This window comes from Scyliorhinus canicula, chromosome 9 (genome assembly GCF_902713615.1).
Source record: "Scyliorhinus canicula chromosome 9, sScyCan1.1, whole genome shotgun sequence".
Taxonomy (NCBI): Eukaryota; Metazoa; Chordata; class Chondrichthyes; order Carcharhiniformes; family Scyliorhinidae; genus Scyliorhinus; species Scyliorhinus canicula.
The window spans coordinates 29,615,486-29,637,393 of NC_052154.1; the positions used below are offsets into that span (position 1 = coordinate 29,615,486).

At 45.6% G+C, this 21,908-nt stretch overlaps 1 protein-coding gene across 2 annotated transcripts in view; it reads right to left on the reverse strand.

Annotated features, from left to right (window-relative positions):
* The window catches only part of wwp2 (WW domain containing E3 ubiquitin protein ligase 2), a 260,110-nt gene that overhangs the window by 229,071 nt on the left and 9,131 nt on the right, over positions 1 to 21,908 (reverse strand). For both annotated transcript variants that reach the window (XM_038806387.1, XM_038806386.1), the window contains exon 2: positions 2,771 to 2,854. In XM_038806387.1, coding sequence (XP_038662315.1) covers positions 2,771 to 2,840 — 70 coding nt within the window. In that variant the 5' untranslated portion in view covers positions 2,841 to 2,854. The remainder of the gene's footprint in view (positions 1 to 2,770; positions 2,855 to 21,908) is intronic.

Sequence of the window (21,908 nt, forward strand, 5' to 3'; positions counted from 1 at the left end):
ACAATATCAATCTCATACTCTGAAATCCAAGATTATTGAGAAATAATTAATAGGTAAACTGTGGTTGGACACCATGGCACGCAAGGTGCCTTCTGTTGATTTTCCATTTCTTCTACTTTGTGGTTATCATTTTTGATCCATGGGCACATACCTTAAATCAAGTAGAGGAAGCGAGGAACTCAAACGTTGCAAAATAGTACACTGTGCTATGAAGATTTAGAACAGAAGATTCAGACTTTCTGGCACCCAAGAGATCAGAGGGATTTGGTTCCATTGATTAGGTGGGGGTAAAATGATTTTGCCAACGCCATATTCTATCCTGTGGCAGACAGTGATTGAGTCCTGCCAGGTGGGATGTTTTCAGAGGACCCAGGAAACAGAACCCGTCATGACGCTGAGAGAAGAAGCTGTGAGTTGTTCTCTCTCGAACAATGCTTCCTGTCTACTGTTTCTAAATCTGCAGAGAAGTCTTGAAATCCTGATGAATCTATAGTGAAAACTATTGCAGACTAAAAGCAAAGATGTCATCTAACTGGAGGTTGAGACTGAAGAATAGCGTACTGGCGTGCCTGTCTGGGTCTTACCCCCACAACCTAAAGATGGGCAGGGTAGGTGAATTGGCCACGCTAAATTGCCCTTTAATTGGGGAAAAAAAGAATTGGGCACTTTAAAATTTGTTTTATCTTTAGTAATATTTTTTCCACCCTTCATTCCCCTCTGTGTTTGTTTATCTTGTGTGTGTGTGTGTATATATTAGAGGGTAGGGCGAGTTAAAGAGGGGGGTTAGTAATTAGATAATAGTTAACCAGTTGTATTTGCTGCCTAGTTAATTATCATAGAATTTACAGCGCACAAGGAGGCCATTCGGCCCATTGTGACTGCACCGGCTCCTGGAAAGAGCACCTTACCCAAGGTCAACAGCTCCACCCTATCCCCATAACCCAGTAACCCCACCCAACACTAAGGGCAATTTTGGACACTAAGGGAAATTTATCATGGCCAATCCACCTAACCTGCACATCTTTGGACTGTGGGAGGGAACCGGAGCACCCAGAGAAACCCACGCACACAAGGGGAGGATGTGCAGACTCCGCACAGACAGTGACCCAAGCCGGAATCGAACCTGGGACCCTGGAGCTGTGAAGCAGCTGTGCTATCCACAATGCTACCATGCTGATCTTTATAGTTGTTATTAATGAAAATTAATTGTGTTTAAATTTACAAACCAGGTGACTGTAGTTTCTGGGCAGCCAAAGACCAAAGACTTTGGGTATTTTCTAAGAATTAATAGTTAATTTCAATTATGTTGTGACTTTGGGTCAAGTGGGGCTGGAATTGACTGCACACCAGCCCAGGGTGTCGTGACAACATGCTCTCTCCCCTTGCTATATTTTTCTCCATTTCACATAGTTACCCAATTTTCCTTTTTTTTAAATGCAATAGTCAACTGTTTAAATCATTCCCTGTGGCAAATATTATCATTCTTCAAAAATCTTCTGCATAAAGAAATTTCTAACATCTCTTCCACCCTTCTTATGAGAATTTGGATTGATGACCCCTTATCATTAACGACCCAACCAGAGTAAAATGTTTGCACCCCCCACAAGTCATCATCAAAACCCTTCAAACTTTTAAACACCTCAAGACGTCTCTGCCCAGTGAAGTCAGTTCCAGTATCAAGGTTTCTCATCCTCAGTATCATCCTGCTATACCAATAATGTACCTACCATATGGCTTTAACATCATTTTTATAATGATTGCCCAAAATTGCATAATCTTCTCACTACATCCTCAATGTGCAGGATAAATTCTTCAGTTACTTCATTCATAAACCTGATGCCCAGACTTACAAAACAACATTCTATTCGATTGATATGACTTTAGTCACACTTCCAGACAATGTATTTGAAACTAGAGGTCTGTTGCTGCAATCTTCCAGTGTCTATCCACTGAATTGTTTACTCCTATTCCGAGATTTTTTTCTCCCAAAGTACATTAGGTCACATTTATTTACATTAAGTTGTATATGCTACCTATCAGCCCCATTAACTTGTTGATATCTCTCTTCAGTTTCTTTTACCATCGTTCCCCCATATCATTTGCCAACCTTCCTAATTTTGTGTCACCAAATTTCAACATCCCATGTGCCCCTTTTCCCAAGTCACAATCATTTATGTACAAGAGTACAAAAGTGGATCAGCACTGGTCCTGGAGTGCATCATTTCCAAACCTTCTCCAGTTCAACCAAGCCACATCCTAACTTTGTTGCTAGTTTATCAACCTACTTGCTATTCACAATGCCATATTGCCTTTTTCTGACAATCATTTAATCATTAAAAGGCACTAAACAAAGGCAAGTTACTATTATGAAGCATCCCTTCTGAAAATCCATGTACACTATATCTACTGCTTTGGCTTTATCTAATCTGTCACTTACAAAGTAACTTTACACTAGTTATCAATAACATGCTTATGTAGATTGTGGCAGGTTTAATTAGGTTAATCTTTGATGATTCAACTGAATTCCAAAAATTCCAGGTTGATGTGCAGATCGGCCTTTGAATCAATCTAGAAATAACTGCTAACCAGTTAGATAACTTGTTCATGCCTCCTGTGATGTCACAGCACCAGAACCGGTTAACCTATCCATGTAAAAGATAGAAAGTAGGATTTAGAGAGGTTACCTAAAAGAGTAATCAATTGTGCGGCCATAACTTCAACACTGTAGTTAGTTGGTAAACTAGTTGGCATTAATCAAGTCTGGACTTACTTTTTAAATTCAACTGTGACTTTTCCAAGGCTTGATCACTCCCAGTAATATTAGAACTGGCAGTTGCCATGACATCACACCACTCTGGGGGAGGGGAAAAAGACATGTATCAGCACTTCAAATTAAATATTATCCGTGTTAGTTTATAGCTACATTTTGTTGCAACGAGTTCCTTAATTCTCCTCTTTGATGTTTTATTAGGTTCTCCAACCCACATTTGCAGCAGTCAATATCATGTTTAATTCAGTCAGCTGTTGCACCATTTCTACAAGAAAAAATGTTACGCCTTTCTGCCTCATGATTAGCATCTCTCTCTCACTCCTTGCACTGTTACACTGAAGGTAAACAATGAATTTCCATCTACTATTACTGATTATGGGGGCAGCACAGTGGCTAGCACTGCTGTCTCACAGCGCCAGGGACTCGGGTTTGATTCCAACCTCGGGCGACTGTGTGGAATTTGCACATTCTCCCCGAGTCTGTGTGGGTTTCCGCCAGATGCTCCTGCTTCCTCCCACAGTCCAAAAGATGTGTAGGTTAGGTAGATTGGCCTTGCTAAATTGCCCCTTCGGGTGGGATTACAGGGAGATGGGGCTTAGATAGGGTGGTCTTTCGAAGTGTCGGTAGAGACTCGATGGGCCGAATGGCCTCTTTCTGCACTGTTGGGATTCGATGATTCTATAATTATCAGCTGGGTTGCAGAACTACAATCTATGCACTTAACTTTACATTCTATTTCATAGAATTTACAGTGCAGAAGGAGGCCATTCAGCCCATCAAGTCTGTACCGGCTCTTGGAAAGAGCACCCTACCCAAGGTCAACACCTCCACCCTATCCCCACAACCCAGTAACCCCACCCAACATTAAGGGCAATTTTGGACGCTAGGGGCAATTTATCATGGCCAATCCACCTAACCTGCACATCTTTGGACTGTGGGAGGAAACCGGAGCACCTGGAGGAAACCCACGCACACACGGGGAGGATGTGTAGACTCCGCACAGACAGTGACCCAAGCCAGAATCGAACCTGGGACCCTGGAGCTGTGAAGCATTTGTGCTATCCACAATGCTACCGTGCTGCCCTAAATTTGCCCTATTTGTCTAAGTTCTGCTGAGTTTTATAATTTAACAAATAAATTTTTTAAACAAATTCAAGGAAGAGAATACTTGAATTTGAGTAGTTTTCAGCCACAGGTATTTTCTCTCCTGCATTAAAACCTCACACTTAAAACTGTGCATCACAAAATCCAATCCATATCGCACATTTGTGCAGGTCATGACCTTTAAACCAGGTGCAACTTAGACAACCATGAAAGTCACTTGTCAACTGGTCGCCACAAGCTGGGGTAACTTTTACAAATGGTAATTATCAAACTGGACACCAAATACTGACCTGTTAAACACAGTAATAAGCTTTAATTATATTAGAAAGTAGATACACTGAATAAATCACTCCAGTTGGACATTTTCATAGCTTATCCCAATACATAAGCCAGATTAGTACTGAAGACAAGTTACTTCAAATATAGAGCCAGAGGCTGTAAGTAAATGGGAAAAATAGCAAACATTTTTTCCATAAATACACAACACACTCAGGGCAGCACGGTGGCCTAGTGGTTAGCACAACCGCCTCACGGCGCTGAGGTCCCAGGTTCGATCCCGGCTCTGGGTCAATGTCCGTGTGGAGTTTGCACATTCTCCCCGTGTCTGCGTGGGTTTCGCCCCCACAACCCAAAAATGTGCAGAGTAGGTGGATTGGCCACGCTAAATTGCCCCTTAATTGGAAAAAATAATTGGCTAATCTAAATTTTTTTTTTAAAATACACAACACACTCCATAACAAGTCAAGTGGATGCTGCTGCAAAAATATAGTTTTAAAATAATGTTTTAAGAATATTTTTAGTTTTCGGAACTGAAGTGTGAAATGGAAAAACCTAGCTAATTTTAAAACCCCTAATGTATATGAGAAGAACAAAGAAAAATACAGCACAGGAACAGGCCCTTCGGCCCTCCAAGCCTGTGGCGGGAGAGTCTAGATTCAAGGAAGAATCTAGATCGTGGAACAGAAATGAGGAGAGTTTCTCGGAGGGTCGTGAATCTTTGGAATCTCTTCTTCAAAAGGCAGTGAAAGGAGTCTCTGAATATTTTTAAGGCAGAGGTGGATAATATTTATAAGAAAGGTGGTGAAAGGTTATCGGGGGGTACGTGGGAGGTTACATTCAGATCAACCATGATCTTATTGAATTGCTGAGCAGGCTCGAGGGGCTGAATGGCCTTCTCCTGTTCAGAATTCCGATCTCCGATCTGATATTTGTATCTTGAAAACTCAACTCCTGGATTTAATGTTGTAGCAGACATGCCCTTGGTTTTTCAGATAAACATGAAGGATATCACAGCACTTTTTCTGGGAAAAGCAGTGAGCTCTCCAAGAAATCAGTCTTTGCTTCAGCCAAGAGGAATAAAATCATGATCACTTACTTGGCTGTTTATGGAACCATATACTGCACAATTTGGTTGTCGTTTCAAGGTATATAAAATGACTACACTTGAAAAACATTAGACACAGTTTAAATTCAGGTGCTATTTACAGCGACTATTTTGTTTCCATTACTGGACGTGCAATAGTTTGCAGATGAGCATTCCTGGTAAGAAAATGAAGTACATTTGCACTTACAGGAAAAGATTACCAGATAATTAATTAATGCATTTTCATTTCATATTAATCCATTTTCATTTTATAGAAAACAATCTATTGATAAAAGCACTTTACTCCAGTCCTTCCGGTGGTGACATGTAGGTGGTGGAGGTCATACACGAGGTGGCTCCTGCTAGAGCAGGGATGGGCAAACTACGGCCCGCGGGCCGCATGCGGCCCGCCAAAGGTATTTCTGCGGCCCACCAAGTCATTAAAAAAAAAAAAAAATTTAAAAAAAAAAAAAAAATTTTTTTTTTAAAAAATAATTTTTTTTTTTAAAAGGTTAGTGGGTGGGGGGGGGGGGGGGGCTGTTGGGTTACTTACTGGTATAGGGTGGATACGTTGACTTGAGTAGGGTGATCATTGCTTGGCACAACGTCGAGGGCCGAAGGGCCTGTTCTGTGCTGTACTGTTCTATGTTCTATATGAGGCGCCCAGAATCATAACCGGGTGACGTAATTATTTTACTTAATATACTATGCGGCCCTTTGTGAATTGTGAATTTCTGAATGCGGCCCTTGCACGGAAAAGTTTGCCCACCCCTGTGCTAGAGTGTCTGTTTTTTGGACTTTTATGCCCAGTTTCAGAGGTAGTTGGTGAATGAGTTGCTGTGGGAAGTCGTAAGGAAGGTGAGAAATGGTCGAAGACCCAGGAGAAGGGTGCTGGAAAGATGGGGGCAAGCGAACGTTCCCTGTCAAGTAAGGATGTGAGTCCCACAGGAAGAAAGATGGCAGTGGATGGGTTGGTGGGTGGGGCCACTCCCCTCACAGTGAAAACTCTGACTGAGGTGATGTCGGCAGAGTTTGAGAGGCTGTTTGCCAAGCATATGGAGGTGCTTGGGAGGGAGATGATGACTGCGATGAAAGAATGGGTGGAGGCGGCGATTGTTCCAGTAAAGGCGGCAGTGATGAAGATGTCGGTCGAGGTGCGGGAGCAAGGAGAGAAGTTGACGGGGTGGAGGAGGCATTGTCGCAATGGGGGGGGGGGGGGGGAATGGTTCATTTACATGTGTTATGGGTTTTGATTTTCTTTTTTCCTTAAGGGTGGGGTTCTGAATTGTCTCTTGGTTTAAGGGAAGTGGCTTTTGGGGCATGTGGGGCTGGGTTACTGAAGAGGGGGTGAGGAGGAGGGGGCACTCTGGTGGGGGTCACCACACTAGCTAACGTAGGTTGGCTAGTGAAAGAGAGTGTGGTGGGGGTCGGGGCCACGGTCGTTGGAACCTGGTCGAGCAGGTTTCGATGGACCAGAGAGGTGTGAATGGTGGGGGGAGTCAATCAATACTCCGTAAGGTGTTTGCAAGAGGAAGTGGATGGGGGATTCTGGGCAGGGGTTCAACGGTAACAAAAGGATGGAGTGGGCTTGGCCGGATGGACAGGGCCCGAGGGAATGGTGATAGCGGATAGGAGGGGCGGGGGTTGTGGTGAGAGACGTCCGGTCAGAATGGTGTTGTGGAACATGAGGGGGTTGGGGAACAGGTGGAAAGAGTGAGAGTTTTTGCACATTTGAAGAGTTTAAAGGCTGATGTGGTGATGCCGCAGGAGACCCATTTGAGGGTGAAAGATCAGGAAGGGTTGGGTGAGTCAGGTGTTTCATTTGGGGTTTGATCATAGGTCTCGGGAGTGGCGATTTTGGTGGCCAAAAGGGTGAGGTTTCAGATGGAGACAGTGGTGACTGACTAGGGTGGTAGGTACGTTATAGTGACGGGTGAGTTGGAGGGGAGGTTGGTGGCACTGGTAAGCGTATCACAGTGGTTAGCACTGTTGCTTCACACGCCAGGGACCCGGGTTCGATTCCCGGCTTGGGTCACTGTCTGCATGTTCTCCCCTTGTCTGCGTGGTTTTTTCCCCCGGGTGCTCCGGTTTCCTCTCAAGTCCCAAAAGACGAGCTTGTTAGGTGAATTGGACTTTCTGAATTCTCCCTCAATGTACCCGAACAAACGCCAGAGTGTGGCGACAAGGGGCTTTTCACAGTAACTTCATTGCAGTGTTAATGTAAGCCTACCTGTGACACTAATAAAGATTATTATAGTATATGGCCCCAATTGGGAGGATCCAGGGTTTGTGAAGACAACGCTGGATACCATCCCGGATACGGACACCTGTGAGCTGATAGTAGGGGGGGGGATTGGAAGGTGGTCGGTTTCCAGCTGCGCTCGCTGACCCAGTAGGGTTAGGGGTCGGGGTGGGGGCGAAGGTGTTGGGAGGGCTCATGAGGGAGATGGGGTGGTGGGCCAGTGGAGATTTTTATACCCAAGGGATCGAGAGTATTTGATTTTCTCTCCGGTGCACAAGGTATTTTTTGCAGTGGGAAAGGAACTATTGGTCAGAGTTAAGGTATCAGAGGAATCAGCAATTGTGATCCCGGATCATGTTCCGCATTGGATGGATGTTGGTTTGGAGAAGGGTTAGGGTTACTGGCAGATTAGAGCTTCTGTGACAAGATAGGGAAGGTGACTGAGGAGCATGTGGGGAGGTATCACATTTGGTGATCTGGGATGCTCTGAAGGTGGTGGTGGGGGGTGGGGGATCTTGTTTAAGGCTGAGGTGGGTAAGGAGTAACGCCAACGATTGAGATGAGATTTTGGAGGTTGATGGGAGATACGTGGGGGACCCGGGCGGCCAGGCAAAGAGGAAGGAATTGCAGGTGAGGTTTGACCTGTTGCCCACAAGGAAAGAAGTGCATCAGTTGAGAAGGGCGAAGGGGGCTGTGTAGGAGTACAGGAAGAAGGCAGGGTGTATATTGGCAGGTCAGCTTTGTGGGGGGGGGCCATGGCGAGGGTGATAATTCGGGTGCGGGACAAGATGGGAGAGTTGGTGGTGGCTCTGGAACAGATTAATAAGGTGTTCGAGGAGTTTGATAGGGACTTGTACAGATTGGAGCCACCGGAGGAGGAGCCCAGGAGATGAGGGAGTTTTTGGGTGGACTAGAGTGCCCGATGTTAGAAAATATTTAAGGATAGGCTGGTGCCGTTGATGTGGGAATATTTGACGATGTGATGGTCAGGGGTGTCTTGCTGCAGACAATGGGCTGCAGGCCTCCATCTAGCTGTTGCTAAAGAAGGACAAGGATCCGGTGAAGTGTTGGTCGTACAGCCCTATATCTCTGCTGAATTTAGACACCAAGATATTGGCACGGTTTTGCCATTAAGGTTGGAGGGGTGCCGACCAAAGTTCATTGGGGAGGACCAGGTAGGGTTTGTAAAGAGAAGATAGTCGTCCTCCAATGTGAGGAGGTTGTTGAATATGGTGCTTTCGCTGGCAGATGGAAGGGAGACGGAGGTGGCCGTAGCGTTGGGTGCAGAGAAGACGTTTGATCGGGTAGAGTGGAGTTACGTGATGACGTGGGTGCAGCTGTTATATAAAGGAACCGATGCGCACAAATATTTATGAACTCAGCATATTTTATATTAAGAACACAAGAACTAGGAGCAGGAGTAGGCCATCTGGCCCCTCGAGCCTGCTCCGCCATTCAATGAGATCATTGCTGATCTTTTGTGGACTCAGCTCCACTTTCCGGCCCGAACACCATAACCCTTAATCCCTTTATTCTTCAAAAAACTATCTATCTTTACCTTAAAAACATGTAATGAAGGAGCCTCAACTGCTTCACTGGGCAAGGAATTCCATAGATTCACAACCCTTTGGGTGAAGAAGTTCCTCCTAAACTCAGTCCTAAATCTACTTCCCCTTATTTTGAGGCTATGTCCCCTAGTTCTGCTTTCACCCGCCAGTGGAAACAACCTGCCCGCATCTATCCTATCTATTCCCTTCATAATTTTAAATGTTTCTATAAGATCCCCCCTCATCCTTCTAAATTCCAACGAGTACAGTCCCAGTCTACTCAACCTCTCCTCATAATCCAACCCCTTCAGCTCTAGAATTAACCTAGTGAATCTCCTCTGCACACCCTCCAGTGCCAGTACGTCCTTTCTCAAGTAAGGAGACCAAAACTGAACACAATACTCCAGGTGTGGCCTCACTAACACCTTACACAATTGCAACATAACCTCCCTAGTCTTAAACTCCATCCCTCTAGCAATGAAGGACAAAATTCCATTTGCCTTCTTAATCACCTGTTGCACCTGTAAACCAACCTTCTGTGACTCATGCACTAGCACACCCAGGTCTCTCTGCACAGCGGCATGCTTTAATATTTTATCATTTAAATAATAATCCCGTTTGCTGTTATTCCTACCAAAATGGATAACCTCACATTTGTCAACATTGTATTCCATCTGCCAGACCCTAGCCCATTCACTTAACCTATCCAAATCCCTCTGCAGACTTCCAGTATCCTCTGCACTTTTCGCTTTACCACTCATCTTAGTGTCATCTGCAAACTTGGACACATTGCCCTTGGTCCCCAACTCCAAATCATCTATGTAAATTGTGAACAATTGTGGACCCAACACGGATCCCTGAGGGACACCACTAGCTACTGATTGCCAACCAGAGAAACACCCATTAATCTCCACTCTTTGCTTTCTATTAATTAACCAATCCTCTATCCATGCTATTACTTTACCCTTAATGCCATGCATCTTTATCTTATGCAGCAACCTTTTGTGTGGCACCTTGTCAAAGGCTTTCTGGAAATCCAGATATACCACATCCATTGGCTCCCCGTTATCTACTGCACTGGTAATGTCCTCAAAAAATTCCACTAAATTAGTTGGGCATGACCTGCCCTTTATGAACCCATGCTGCGTCTGCCCAATGGGACAATTTCTATCCAGATGCCTCGCTATTTCTTCCTTGATGATAGATTCCAGCATCTTCCCTGCTACCGAAGTTAAGCTCACTGGCCTATAATTTCCTGCTTTCTGCCTACCTCCTTTTTTAAACAGTGGTGTCACGTTTGCTAATTTCCAATCCACCGGGACCAACCCAGAGTCTAGTGAATTTCGGTAAATTATCACTAGTGCATCTGCAATTTCCCTAGCCATCTCTTTTAGCACTCTGGGATGCATTCCATCAGGGCCAGGAGACTTGTCTACCTTTAGCCCCATTAGCTTGCCCATCACTACCTCCTTAGTGATAACAATCCTCTCAAGGTCCTCACCTGTCATAGCCTCATTTCTATCAGTCGCTGGCATGTTATTTGTGTCTTCCACTGTGAAGACCGACCCAAAAAACCTGTTCAGTTCCTCAGCCATTTCCTCATTTCCCATTATTAAAACTCCCTTCTCATCCTCTATATTGCACCGGGATATGGGATGCCCATGACCTCCTTCTGTTTGCGCTGGCTATAGAGCCCTTGCGCTGAGGAGCTGGGGGTTGTGGACAGGATAGTGAGGGGGGGGGGGGGGGGATGTGGAACATAGGGTGTCCTTGTATGCAGATGACTTGTTGCTGTATATCTCGGAGCTGAGCTCTCCGGTGGGCAGTATAAAGGAGTTGCTCCAGAGATTTGGGACGTTTTGGGGGTACAAATTGAATTTAGGGAAGAGGCGAGTACTTTGTGATCTCCGGGCATGGGAACGGGAATGGGGGGCCTGCCTTTTCATCTGGCGGCGTCCCATTTTAGGTATTTCGGGGTGCAGGTGGCCGGGGATTGGGCAGGATTTCGGAAGTTTAACTTCATTAGCTTGGTGTGGAGGGTGAAGGCTGATTTGCTGAGGTGGGACAATCTCCGTGTCATTGGCGAGCCAGTGCAGGCAGCAAAGATGCATGTTTTGCCACAATTCCTGTTCTGTTTCAAAGCCTGCCAGTCTTTATGCTCAAGGCATTTTTTAAGGGAAGTGGACAGGCTGATCGCCTCATTTGTTTGGGAGGAGGAATAAGGATGTAGTACTGCAGAGAGATGGCAGGCAGCATCCCAAATTTGATGTATTATTATTGGGCGGCAAGTGCAGCGAAGGTTCGGGCTGGAGCAGGAAGGGGCCTTTTTAGGTGAGGATGGAGGCAGGCTCATGGAGGGGGTCAGAGTTGGGGCTGCTGCTCCCATTGGCTCAGGGAAATATATGGTGAGTCCAGTGACTGTGGCCATGTTAAAAATCGAGAGACAGTTTAGTCAGCACTTTTCTAATAATAATAATCTTTATTATTGTCATAAGTAGGCTGACATTAACACTGCAATGAAGTTACTGTGAAAATCCCCTAGTCGCCACACTCTGGCGCCTGTTCGGGTACATTGAGGGAGAATTCAGAAAGTCCAATTAACCTAACAGAACGTCTTTCAGGGCTTGTGGGAGGAAACCGGAGCACCCGGAGGAAACAAAAGGAGAACCTGCAGACTCTGTACAGAGAGTGACCCAAGCCGGGAGTTGAACCTGGGACCCTGGCACTGTGAAGCAGCCACTATGCTACCATGCCACCCTTAGGTTGGGAGCTAAGTCGGGAGGGGATGCTGATTAGGGGAAATCATGAGTTTGAGCCGGGGAGGATGGATGCAAGGTTCCAGATATGGAGAGAGAGAGAGATTGAGGAAATGAAGGATCTGTTTCTGGGAGGGCGATTTACAAGTTTGGAGGAGTTGGGCGAGACTTTTGGGCTGGCGCAGGGCAAAAACCAGCTATATACAGGTGCTGCGAGGAAGGTCTTCCCGACCATTCCGATAGCGCCTGCCTACTCATTGCTAAAGGCGGTGCTGTAACTTAGTACGCGAGGCTGGGGCTGATACAGCTGAAGGTAGTGTACAAGGTGCACCTTACAAAGTCTAGGTTGAGCCGGCTGTTCAAAAGGATGGAGAATGCCCGTGAAATGAAATGAAATGAAAAAATGAAATGAAAATCGCTTATTGTCACAAGTGGGCTTCAAATGAAGTTACTGTGAAGAGCCCCTAGTCGCCACATTCCAGCATCTGTTCAGGGAGGCTGTTACGGGAATTGAACCGTGCTGCTGGTCTGCCTTGGTCTGCTTTAAAAGCCAGCTATTTAACTCTGTGCTAAACCAGCCCCCGAGCAATGTGGGAGGGGCCCTATGAATCACGTATCATGACGGTGGACAGCGTCATTTTGGGGGTTCTGCATGTGGAGGTGGAGCCTGATCCCCTGGAAGCCATATTCAGGGTGTCGGACCACCCAGGCGGGTGCTGGGGCAGATGTTTTAGCCTTTGCCTCGCTAATTGCTCATAGACAGGTCTTGTTGGGGTGGAAGTCAACTTCTCCACCCTGTGCATCGGCGTGGCGGGAGACCTGCTGAAATTTGCTCGGGGAGTGGGGGGGGGGGGGGGAGATGGGTTCTACGATTGTTGGGGTTTGTTTATTATGCACTTTTGGAAGTTGGTTACCGTTCATTGTTTTTGGGGGAGGGGGAGGGGGGGGTAGATTTGTAGGGTTGTTGTGAATCGTAAAACTGTTCAAAATTTGTTGAATAAAAATACTTTTTTAAAAAGTACTTTACTGCAAGAATTGCAACTGCCTAAGTACAATTTCAATAGCAAAAATTTTCATATTCTGATGCTATATTATGATTGTTTGCAGGAATTTGACAAACATTAAAACATTGCATGAATATAATATAGATTTCTGCCAAGTCCACTCATACTTTCCGAGTCACTTATGCTTCTCTTGCATCCCAACTTCATTGCCTAGCCCAAAAGTTCAGTCATCTGAAATAAAGACATGATCAGACCACAGTCCAGCCTCTCAACTAATTATTTAATGAAAAGGATAACCAACATTAAATTTTTTTCTCCACAGCAGTGCAATTTCTAGGGTATACAAAACTTACTAAAAAAGTCATTCTGACAGAGTAGAGCTATGTCTTTGCCAACCAAGGGCAGAGTTAATTTAAGGCAAGCTAATGTGCAGAAACATTGGCACAACGGTACCCAATGAAACAATTGATTCCATTAAGAGAAAGGATCAGCAAGAGAAGAGAACATATATTTTGAAAGACATTTAAAGGCCACGCATTAAAAGCATGTGGAACTGGTTTGTCAAATGTTTATTCTTTTTATTAGAAACTCCAATACACCGACTGATGGCTGATATTAGTTACGCTGAAACACACATTTTAAGAATGGAGCACAAAATCAATGTGTTAGAAATAACCACAGAAATCACAGATTAGTCAGAAGACACAAGGAAACCACTCGGTCCATCAGGTTTACGCTGGATCTCTGGAGTAATTCACCTAATCCCACTTTTCCTCATGATCCTGCAACTCTTTCCTTTTCTGATAATGATACAATTCCCTTTGGGACGTTATGATTGAATCTGCCTCCACCATAATCCAAATCCTAACCACTCGCCGTGTAAAAAAACAATTTTCCTCATGTCACTATCGTTTCTTTTACCAATCACCTTAAATCATTAGTCTCTAGTTCACAATCGGAAAAACTTTTCCCACAGATAATCTATTCGGACCCTTCATGATTTCGGACACTAGCAAATCTCCTCGCCAACTGCTTTTCTCCAACCTCCTCCAATCTATCCACATACTGCAGTTCCCCACCCCTTGAACCATTCTCTTGAATGTTTTTGTAACGTCTTTAATGCCTTCAGATTCTTCCTGAAGTTTGGTGTCGAGACTGGGTACAATATTCCAGTTGAGACTAAACCAGAGTTTCAGACAGGATCATCTAAACTTCCTTTCTTTTGTCCTCTTATGCCCCACTGATAAATCCCAGGACCCAGGACAATAATTTGTTAACATATACCCAGAGGTCCCTCTGCTCCTGTACCCGTTATTCTTCATTGTCTCTCCAAATTTATGGGACCAAAATGAATCACTTCACAGCCCTCTGCATTACATTTCATCTGCCGCCTGTCCGCCCATTCCACCCTATCAGAGATGTCATCACACAAGTGGACCACTGAAGCCTCGAAAAATCCCTTCAAAAAATTGGGGGTGCGTCGACTCAAGACTATAAAAATGAACCTTAGCATGGGCATAGGTGGGTGTCACTTTGAGATGTAATCAGCATCCAACAGAATGAGCATATCTTAAACTCTCGCAACTTTGCAACACATCCCACATCACCTGCTTGATGCCTTGCATTCTGTTACAAGTAAAATATGGATTGTTGGATTGAAAAATTGAGGCTGATTACTAATGTGGATACAGCATGTCGTGGCTAAAAATGGTGGTGGGGAATGATGAATTATATACCAAGTTATACAGAAATTATTTTGGGAGCTGGAAAAATGGGGCCGTAATGTATGCTGCCTCGTCTTAGATGCCGCAAATTATGATACATCCTTATGAAGTTTAATACTACCCTACTCACAGATCACAGCACTTCCCAAGTTTCATGTCACCCACAAATTTTGAAATTGTGCCTTGTACACTGAAGCGTAGGTCACTGATATATAGATCTGGAAAAGCAGTGCTCCAAAAATGTTATTACAAACAAGGTAGAGGAGTTACGGGCACAGGTAGACACATGGCAGCAGGATGTCATTGCTATAGTGGACACATGGCTAAAGATGGGACAAAAGTGGCAGCCCAATATCCCTGGTTATAGAGTCTTCAGACACAATAGAGTGGGAGGTAAAAAAGGAGGGGGAGTAGAACTAATGGTTAAAGAATCAATTCCAGTTGTGATAAGGGATGATATGATAAATGGGTCAACAAACGAGGCTGTATAGGTTAAGCAATACAAGGAGAGCTGAGGGAGAAAAATTAATGCAGTGTGTCCAGGAATTCTTTTTCAACCAATGAGTGACAAACCCAATGAGAGGTGATGCAATTCTAGACCTAGTCTCGGGGAACAAAGAAGGGCAAGTTGGTGAAGTGACAGTTGGCAACCATATCGGGGATAGTGATCACAACTCAGTATTATCTTGGAAAAGGTCAGTGATAAAGCAGGAATAAACATTGTGAATGGAGGAAGGAGGGGTAGAGGGGAATGGCCAGTACTGTTAGAGGATAAATTAGTAGAAAACCAGTGGGAAGCACTGAAAAGCAAGATCTTAAAATGTACAAAGTAGGCATGTCCCCTTCAAGAATAAGGGTGGTACTGCCAAATCTGGATCCCTCTGGAAACTAGAGGAATACAGGGGAAGATAAAACTGAACAAGAAAGTGTATGATAGGCTCAAAGAACTAAGCACTGCAGATAGCCTAAATGAGCACAGGAAGTGCAGGGCAAAGTAAAAAAGGAAACAGGGAAATCAAAGAGAGCACATGAGAAAAGATTGGCAAGTAAAGTTTTTTTTTATATAAATGTTTTTTATTCAGTTTTCATGTTTTATATTGAACAAATTACAAATTGTTAGAGAGAGAAAAAGAAAAAAGAACACGCAAAAATTAACATATATATTTACAGGTAAGCATCTTCGTAATAATAACTGTGGCCTCCCCCCTTTAGCCGGCATACATATTTTACATTCCCCAATATGGCCGAGGCACATGTTTATTGGCATTTATTTAGTTTGGTTTTGGCAAAGCTCAGCCTGACGCAACTAAAAGTGGTACATAGAGCCCACTTAACGAGAAACCGTATGAGTAGGTTCTTCCCGGAGGTGAAGGACAAATGTGAGCGGTGCCAGAGAGGCCCGGCCAACCACGCCCACATGTTCTGGTCTTGCCCCAGACTTGTGGAGTACTGGACAGCCTTCTTCGAGGCCATGTCCAAAGTGGTGGGGGTGAGGGTGGAGCCATGCCCGATAGTGGCGGTCTTCGGGGTTTCAGACCAGCCAGATCTATTCCTGGGGAGGAGGGCGGACGCCCTTGCCTTTGCCTCCCTGATTGCCCGCCGTAGAATCCTGTTTGGCTGGCGGTCAGCAGCACCACCCAGAGCTGCAGACTGGCTGTCCGACCTCTCGGAATCTCTCCAAATGGAGAAAATCAAATTCGCCATCCGAGGGTCGGACGACGGCTTCCACAGAACGTGGGAGCCATTCATGCAACTGTTCCGGGACCTGTTTGTGGCCAACGTACATGAGGAAGAATAGTCGGGTGGCCAAGAACCAGGGGAAAATGGACGGGAATCGGGGGAAGGTAGCCGGGGGGAGGGGGGGGGGGGGGGGGGGGGGGGGGGGGGGGGGGGGGGGGGGGGGGGGGGGGGGGCTACGGGCTCGGTATGGGGGTTTGATGGCAAGCCAAGGCCCAAAACCAAACTATAAATAAATGCCTATAAACATGTGCCTCGGCCATATTGGGGAATGTAAAATATGTATGCTGGCTAAAGGGGGCGGCCACAATTATTGTTATGAAGATGCTTACCTGTAAATATTCATGTTAAATTTTTGTGTTTCCTTTTTTTTTTCTCTCTCTCTAATAACTTGTAATTTGTCATATATAAAATATGAAAACTCAATAAAAAAACATTTATAAAAAAGAAAAAAAAAAAAGTTTGGTTTTGGGCCTTAGCTAGCCATCAAACCCCCGTAACGAACCCGTAGCCCCCCCCCCCCCCCTCCCACCGGCTACCTTCCCCCGATTCCCGTCCATTTTCCCCTGATTCTTGGCCACCCGACTATTCTTCCTCTTGTACGTTGGCCACAAACAGGTCCTGGAACAGTTGCATGAATGGCTCCCACGTTCTGTGGAAGCCGTCGTCCGACCCTCGGATGGCGAATTTGATTTTCTCCATTTGGAGAGATTCCGAGAGGTCGGCCAGCCAGTCTGCAGCTCTGGGTGGTGCTGCTGACCGCCAGCCAAACAGGATTCTATGGCGGGCGATCAGGGAGGCAAAGGCAAGGGCGTCTGCCCTCCTCCCCAGGAACAGATCTGGCTGGTCTGAAACCCCGAAGACCGCCACTATCGGGCATGGCTCCACCCTCCCCCACCACTTTGGACATAGCCTCGAAGAAGGCTGTCCAGTACTCCACAAGTCTGGGGCAAGACCAGAACATGTGGGCGTGGTTGGCCGGGCCTCTTTGGCACCGTTCACATCTGTCCTCCACCTCCGGGAAGAACCTACTTTGGCAAGTAAAGTTAAAGTAAACCCAAATGTTTTACCAATATACTAATGGGAAAAGGTTAGTGAAGGAAAAAGTAGGACCCATCATAAACGAAGGGGGGAACTGGTGTGTAGATGCAGAGGCTGTGGGAAGGGTTTTAAATTAATATTTTGTCTCCATGTTTACAAAGCAAAGGAATGATGAAGATATTGTATTCAGGAGGAACACAGACATTGGATGGGATAATCATAAAGAGAGAGGAAATACTCAGTGGAATTCTTGAAAGTTGATAAGTCGCCAAGGCCAGATGGGATAGTTTCCGAGGCTGGTGAAGAAGATCAGGGAGGAGATAGCAGATGCTCTGAGGAGGATTATGTAATCATTATTAGACACAGGGGAGGTACCGGAGGACTAGAGAAATGCAAATGTCGTTCCATTGTTTAAAAAGGGATCGAAGAACTTCCGGTGGCGGCCATGGTGTGAGTGATCGCACATTTGGCAATCATGCTCGAGGGCGTCCTTTTGGTCCTTTTCCCCCGATTTCCGGGCGGATATTTTGAAGGAAAAGGATGCAGGAATTGTGAAGGAAGCCTGCGCTTCACTAGTGAATGGATTTGTGGACCAGAAGTGGATTTAGAAGAAAGAAGCTGCAAGAGCAAGAAACCCTTTGTGCGACACAGGGAAAAATGGAGTACAAAGAAGCTCCATGATAACTTGCTCTGTAACAGATCGCTATCTTACCACGTGTACTTCAATAAAGATCCTGGTTTGGAGACCCATGGAAACTTAAGTTCCCCCGCCCACCCCACCCAGGGCTGGTTTAGCTCACACGGCTAAATCGCTGACTTTTAAAGCAGACCAAGCAGGCCAGCAGCACGGTTCGATTCCCGTACCAGCCTCCCCAGACAGGCGCCGGAATGTGGCGACTAGGGGCTTTTCACAGTAACTTCATTAAAGCCTACTCGTGACAATAAGCGATTTTCATTTCATTTCATTTTCATATCCATCAGGTCTACTTCCAGATTGACTTCTTTGTGCTGAGTATGTCTCTTCGACCTGGGGTGAGGGGTGGCAAGGTACTCGGCGATCGTTATATCGGATCATGCTCCGCATTTTGTGGACCTGATGTTGGAGCTGGGCCGCTCTCAGCGACTCCCATGGAGATTTGACACGGCGTTGGTCGCGGATCAGATATTTTGTGAATGGGTATCCTCTGCCATTGGGGAGTACTTCGAGTTCAACAGTAATGAGACAGTCGCACCTTCTACGCTCTGAGAAGCCTTGAAGGCGGTCATTGGGAGGGGGGTGTGGGGAGATGATCTCTTATAATGCACATAGGGATACATCTGAGAAGGTGGAGAGGCAGAGACTGGTGGACTTCATTCTGGAGGTGGACCACTAGTACTCGATTGTCCCAACGCCGGGGTATGGCAGACAGAAAGAAATTGCAAATTGATTTGGAGTTGTTGTGAACATGGATTAGGCTTTTGTGAACTGAATCAGCTGCGTCGCTCCAGAGGACGTTTTATGAGCATGGGAAGAAGGCCAGTCGGTTGTTGGCTCCCTGCTGAGACGGCAGGCTGCCTCCTAGAGGATAGTGCAGGTTAGGGACTTGGGTGGTCAGTGGTTTCTGCCCCAGAGTTGTAAGAGTCAGAGTCCCCGGAGGAGGGTTCATCAATGAGGCAATTTAGGTGGTGGAGGGGATGTGTTGCCAGCCAGCCACACTGACGCAGGCATCTATTTCCTTGATAGAATCTTTACAGTGCTGAAGGAGGCCATTTGGCCCATCAAGTCTGCATTGACCCTCTGAAAGAGTAGCCTACCTAGGCCCATGCCCCCACCCTTTTGGGCACCAAGGGGCAATTTATCACGGCCAATCCATCTAACCTGCACATCTTTGGACTGCGGGAGGAAACTGGAGCACCCGAAGAAAACCCACGCTGACATGGGGAGAACGTGCAGACTCCGCACAGTCACCCAAGGCCGGAATTGAACTCGGGTCCCTGGCACAGTGAGGCAGCAGTGCTAACAACTGTGCCACCGTGCGTCGATCCTGAAGGACAAGGACCCCTTGGAATGTGGGTCATATCGGCCTACTTCGTTGTTAAAAGCTAACGTTAAGTTGTTGGCTGAGGCATTGCCAATGTATTTGGTGTCCTGCCTACCAGGGGTGATTTTGGAGGAGCTGACTGGATTTGTTAAGGCCCAGCAGTTGTCGGCCAATATTAGGATGTTGATAAATGTTGTGTTGTCGCCCTCCTTAGGAACCGAGCCAGAGGTGATTATTTCAATGGACGTGAAGAAGGCATTCAATTGGGTTGAGTGGGGATACTTCGAGACCCTGGGTGGTTTGGCTTTGGGCTAAAATTTATTACATGGATTAGGCTTTTGTACAGGGCCACAACCACGAGAATATGCACTAATGTCCTGAATTTGGGTACAATGCTGGCGTCCCCGTAGTTTCTGCTTTTGTTTGCTGTAGTAATCGAGCTGCTAGCTGCTGTCCTTTGCGTCGAGGTAGTTTACCAGGTGGAGGGGGAATAGAGCATGGGGGGAGGGAGCATTGGGTTTCCTTGTATGCTTATGATCTGTTACTATATATTGCGGACCCTCCAATAGGAGAAAAGATAATGGAGCTGCTCAGGGGGTTTGGATCCTTTCCAGGGTACAAGTTAAATCTGGGCAAGAGTGACCCCCCCCCAACCCAACCCAACCCTGCCAATAGGGGAGCAGATCTGGAGAGGCTGCCATTTTGTTCGGCCAAGGCTAGCTGGATATCCAGGTAGCCCTGGACTGGGTCACAATTCATAAACTTTGCTTTCCTAATCTTATGGGTGGGGTGAAAGCAGATTTGAAACGGTGGGATGCCCCCCCCCCCCCCCCCCCCCTTCGCCCTCCCGATAGTGAAGGTGAATATTCTCCCATGGTTTTGGTTTCAGTGTCTCCCAGTCCTTCCTTTGTAGTGTTAATGGTGGTGATAACCACGAGAATTTGGAATCAGTTTAGGAAGCATTTAAAACTGGGTTCCATGTCTCTCCTGGCTTCGATTTGCAAGAACCTTGGTTTGTGGCATCAGGCTTTGCTTCATCATTCAGGGGATGGGAGAAGAAGGTGTTGGGAGAGGTTTAGGGACATGTTTCTGGAAGGTAGATTCACCGGATTAGATGAGTTGTCAGAGAAAGGAATGTATTCAGGTAATTGCAGCTTCCTTCATTTCCCCTGGTAACGTCACATTTGATGATAGACAAGGTCCTGTCCTTAGGTAAGTTAGGGGAGGATAAAATTTTGGATGTCTATGGGCATGCCAACCCTTCATTTCCTGCTTCATGGAACTGGTTACTGTCAGCTGTTGGGGAAGGGGGGTGGTCTTTTATTTCAATTAAGATTTTATATTCTTCATGGGGGGGGGGGGGGGGAGAAGACTGGGTTCGGATATAATACGGGGTTGGGATTTGTCACTTTTGTTATAATGAAAATCTTGTTTGAATAAAAGTATTTTTTTTTTTTAAAGTCTTGTTGCAACTATTTAGAGCCTAGGTGAGACCACACTTGTGAGTATTGTGCGTTAATCTCCTTACCCAAAGAAGTAATGCAACAAAAGGTTCACCAAACTGACCCCTTGGATGGCAGGATTGACTTGGAGGAGGCTGGACCTGTATTATCTAGAGTTTTGAAAACTAGAGTATTGACACAGATTCTTATGGGGCTAGTCCAGGTTGATGCAGGAAGAATGTTTCCCCAGACTGTGGTGTCTCGAACCAGGGGGTCACAGTCTTAAAATAAGAGGTAGGCCATTTAGGACTGAGATAAGGAGGAATTTCTTCCCCCAGAGGGCTGTGGAGGCTCAGGTCATGGAGTATATTCAAGACTAAATAATAGATTTCTAGGTTATGAGGATGGTGTAGGAAATTGGCATTGAGGTCTAGTTAAATGGCAGAGTGGGCTCAAGGGGCCCAGTCCTATTTTCCTAGGTTCCTTTTCATTAATACATACAGAAAGATTTGTTGATGGACAGCAATCCCAATTGGATGTGCAACCACCTTGGGCACAAAAGGCTCATTTGCCGTAGTATGTTTTTGTTTCTAAATAGATAACCTCTTCATTCTCTCAATTATATATGCGGTAGATTAAACACATGATCGTCCCCTTCTTCCAGTAGCCATCAATTTTTTTTACGTCTGAAAATTGTTGTTTTGGCTTATTAGAAGCACTTTCATTATGGCCCCTCAAAGGCTTGTAGATGCAAATCCTAGATCAGGACGGAAGTACATTAATCTCGGCAGTGTAGCAGCTGAGGAAGTGCTGCAGTTGGAGATGTTGCTAAACTAACGCCCCATCTACCCATTCTGTTGACTTAGTTGTTCAGGATTCCATGCCTCTATAACAAGAGCAGCAGGAAATTATTCTAAATTTTGTTGATCACGATTGCTCTCTAAACTAACATTACTCAAAAAAAATTAAGTAGTCATTTATGGGACCTGGCAATGTGAAAAAGGGCTGCAATGTTTATCTACATAACAATTACTATTCTCAAGTCATTTGTTGTTAGTAAATGTCCTTCAGGCTATTTGAGTGCAATATGAATAGGCTCTAGGCTTTCTTTCTAAAATATTATAACAAGCTAAATTATCAATCCAATCCGTGGTGGC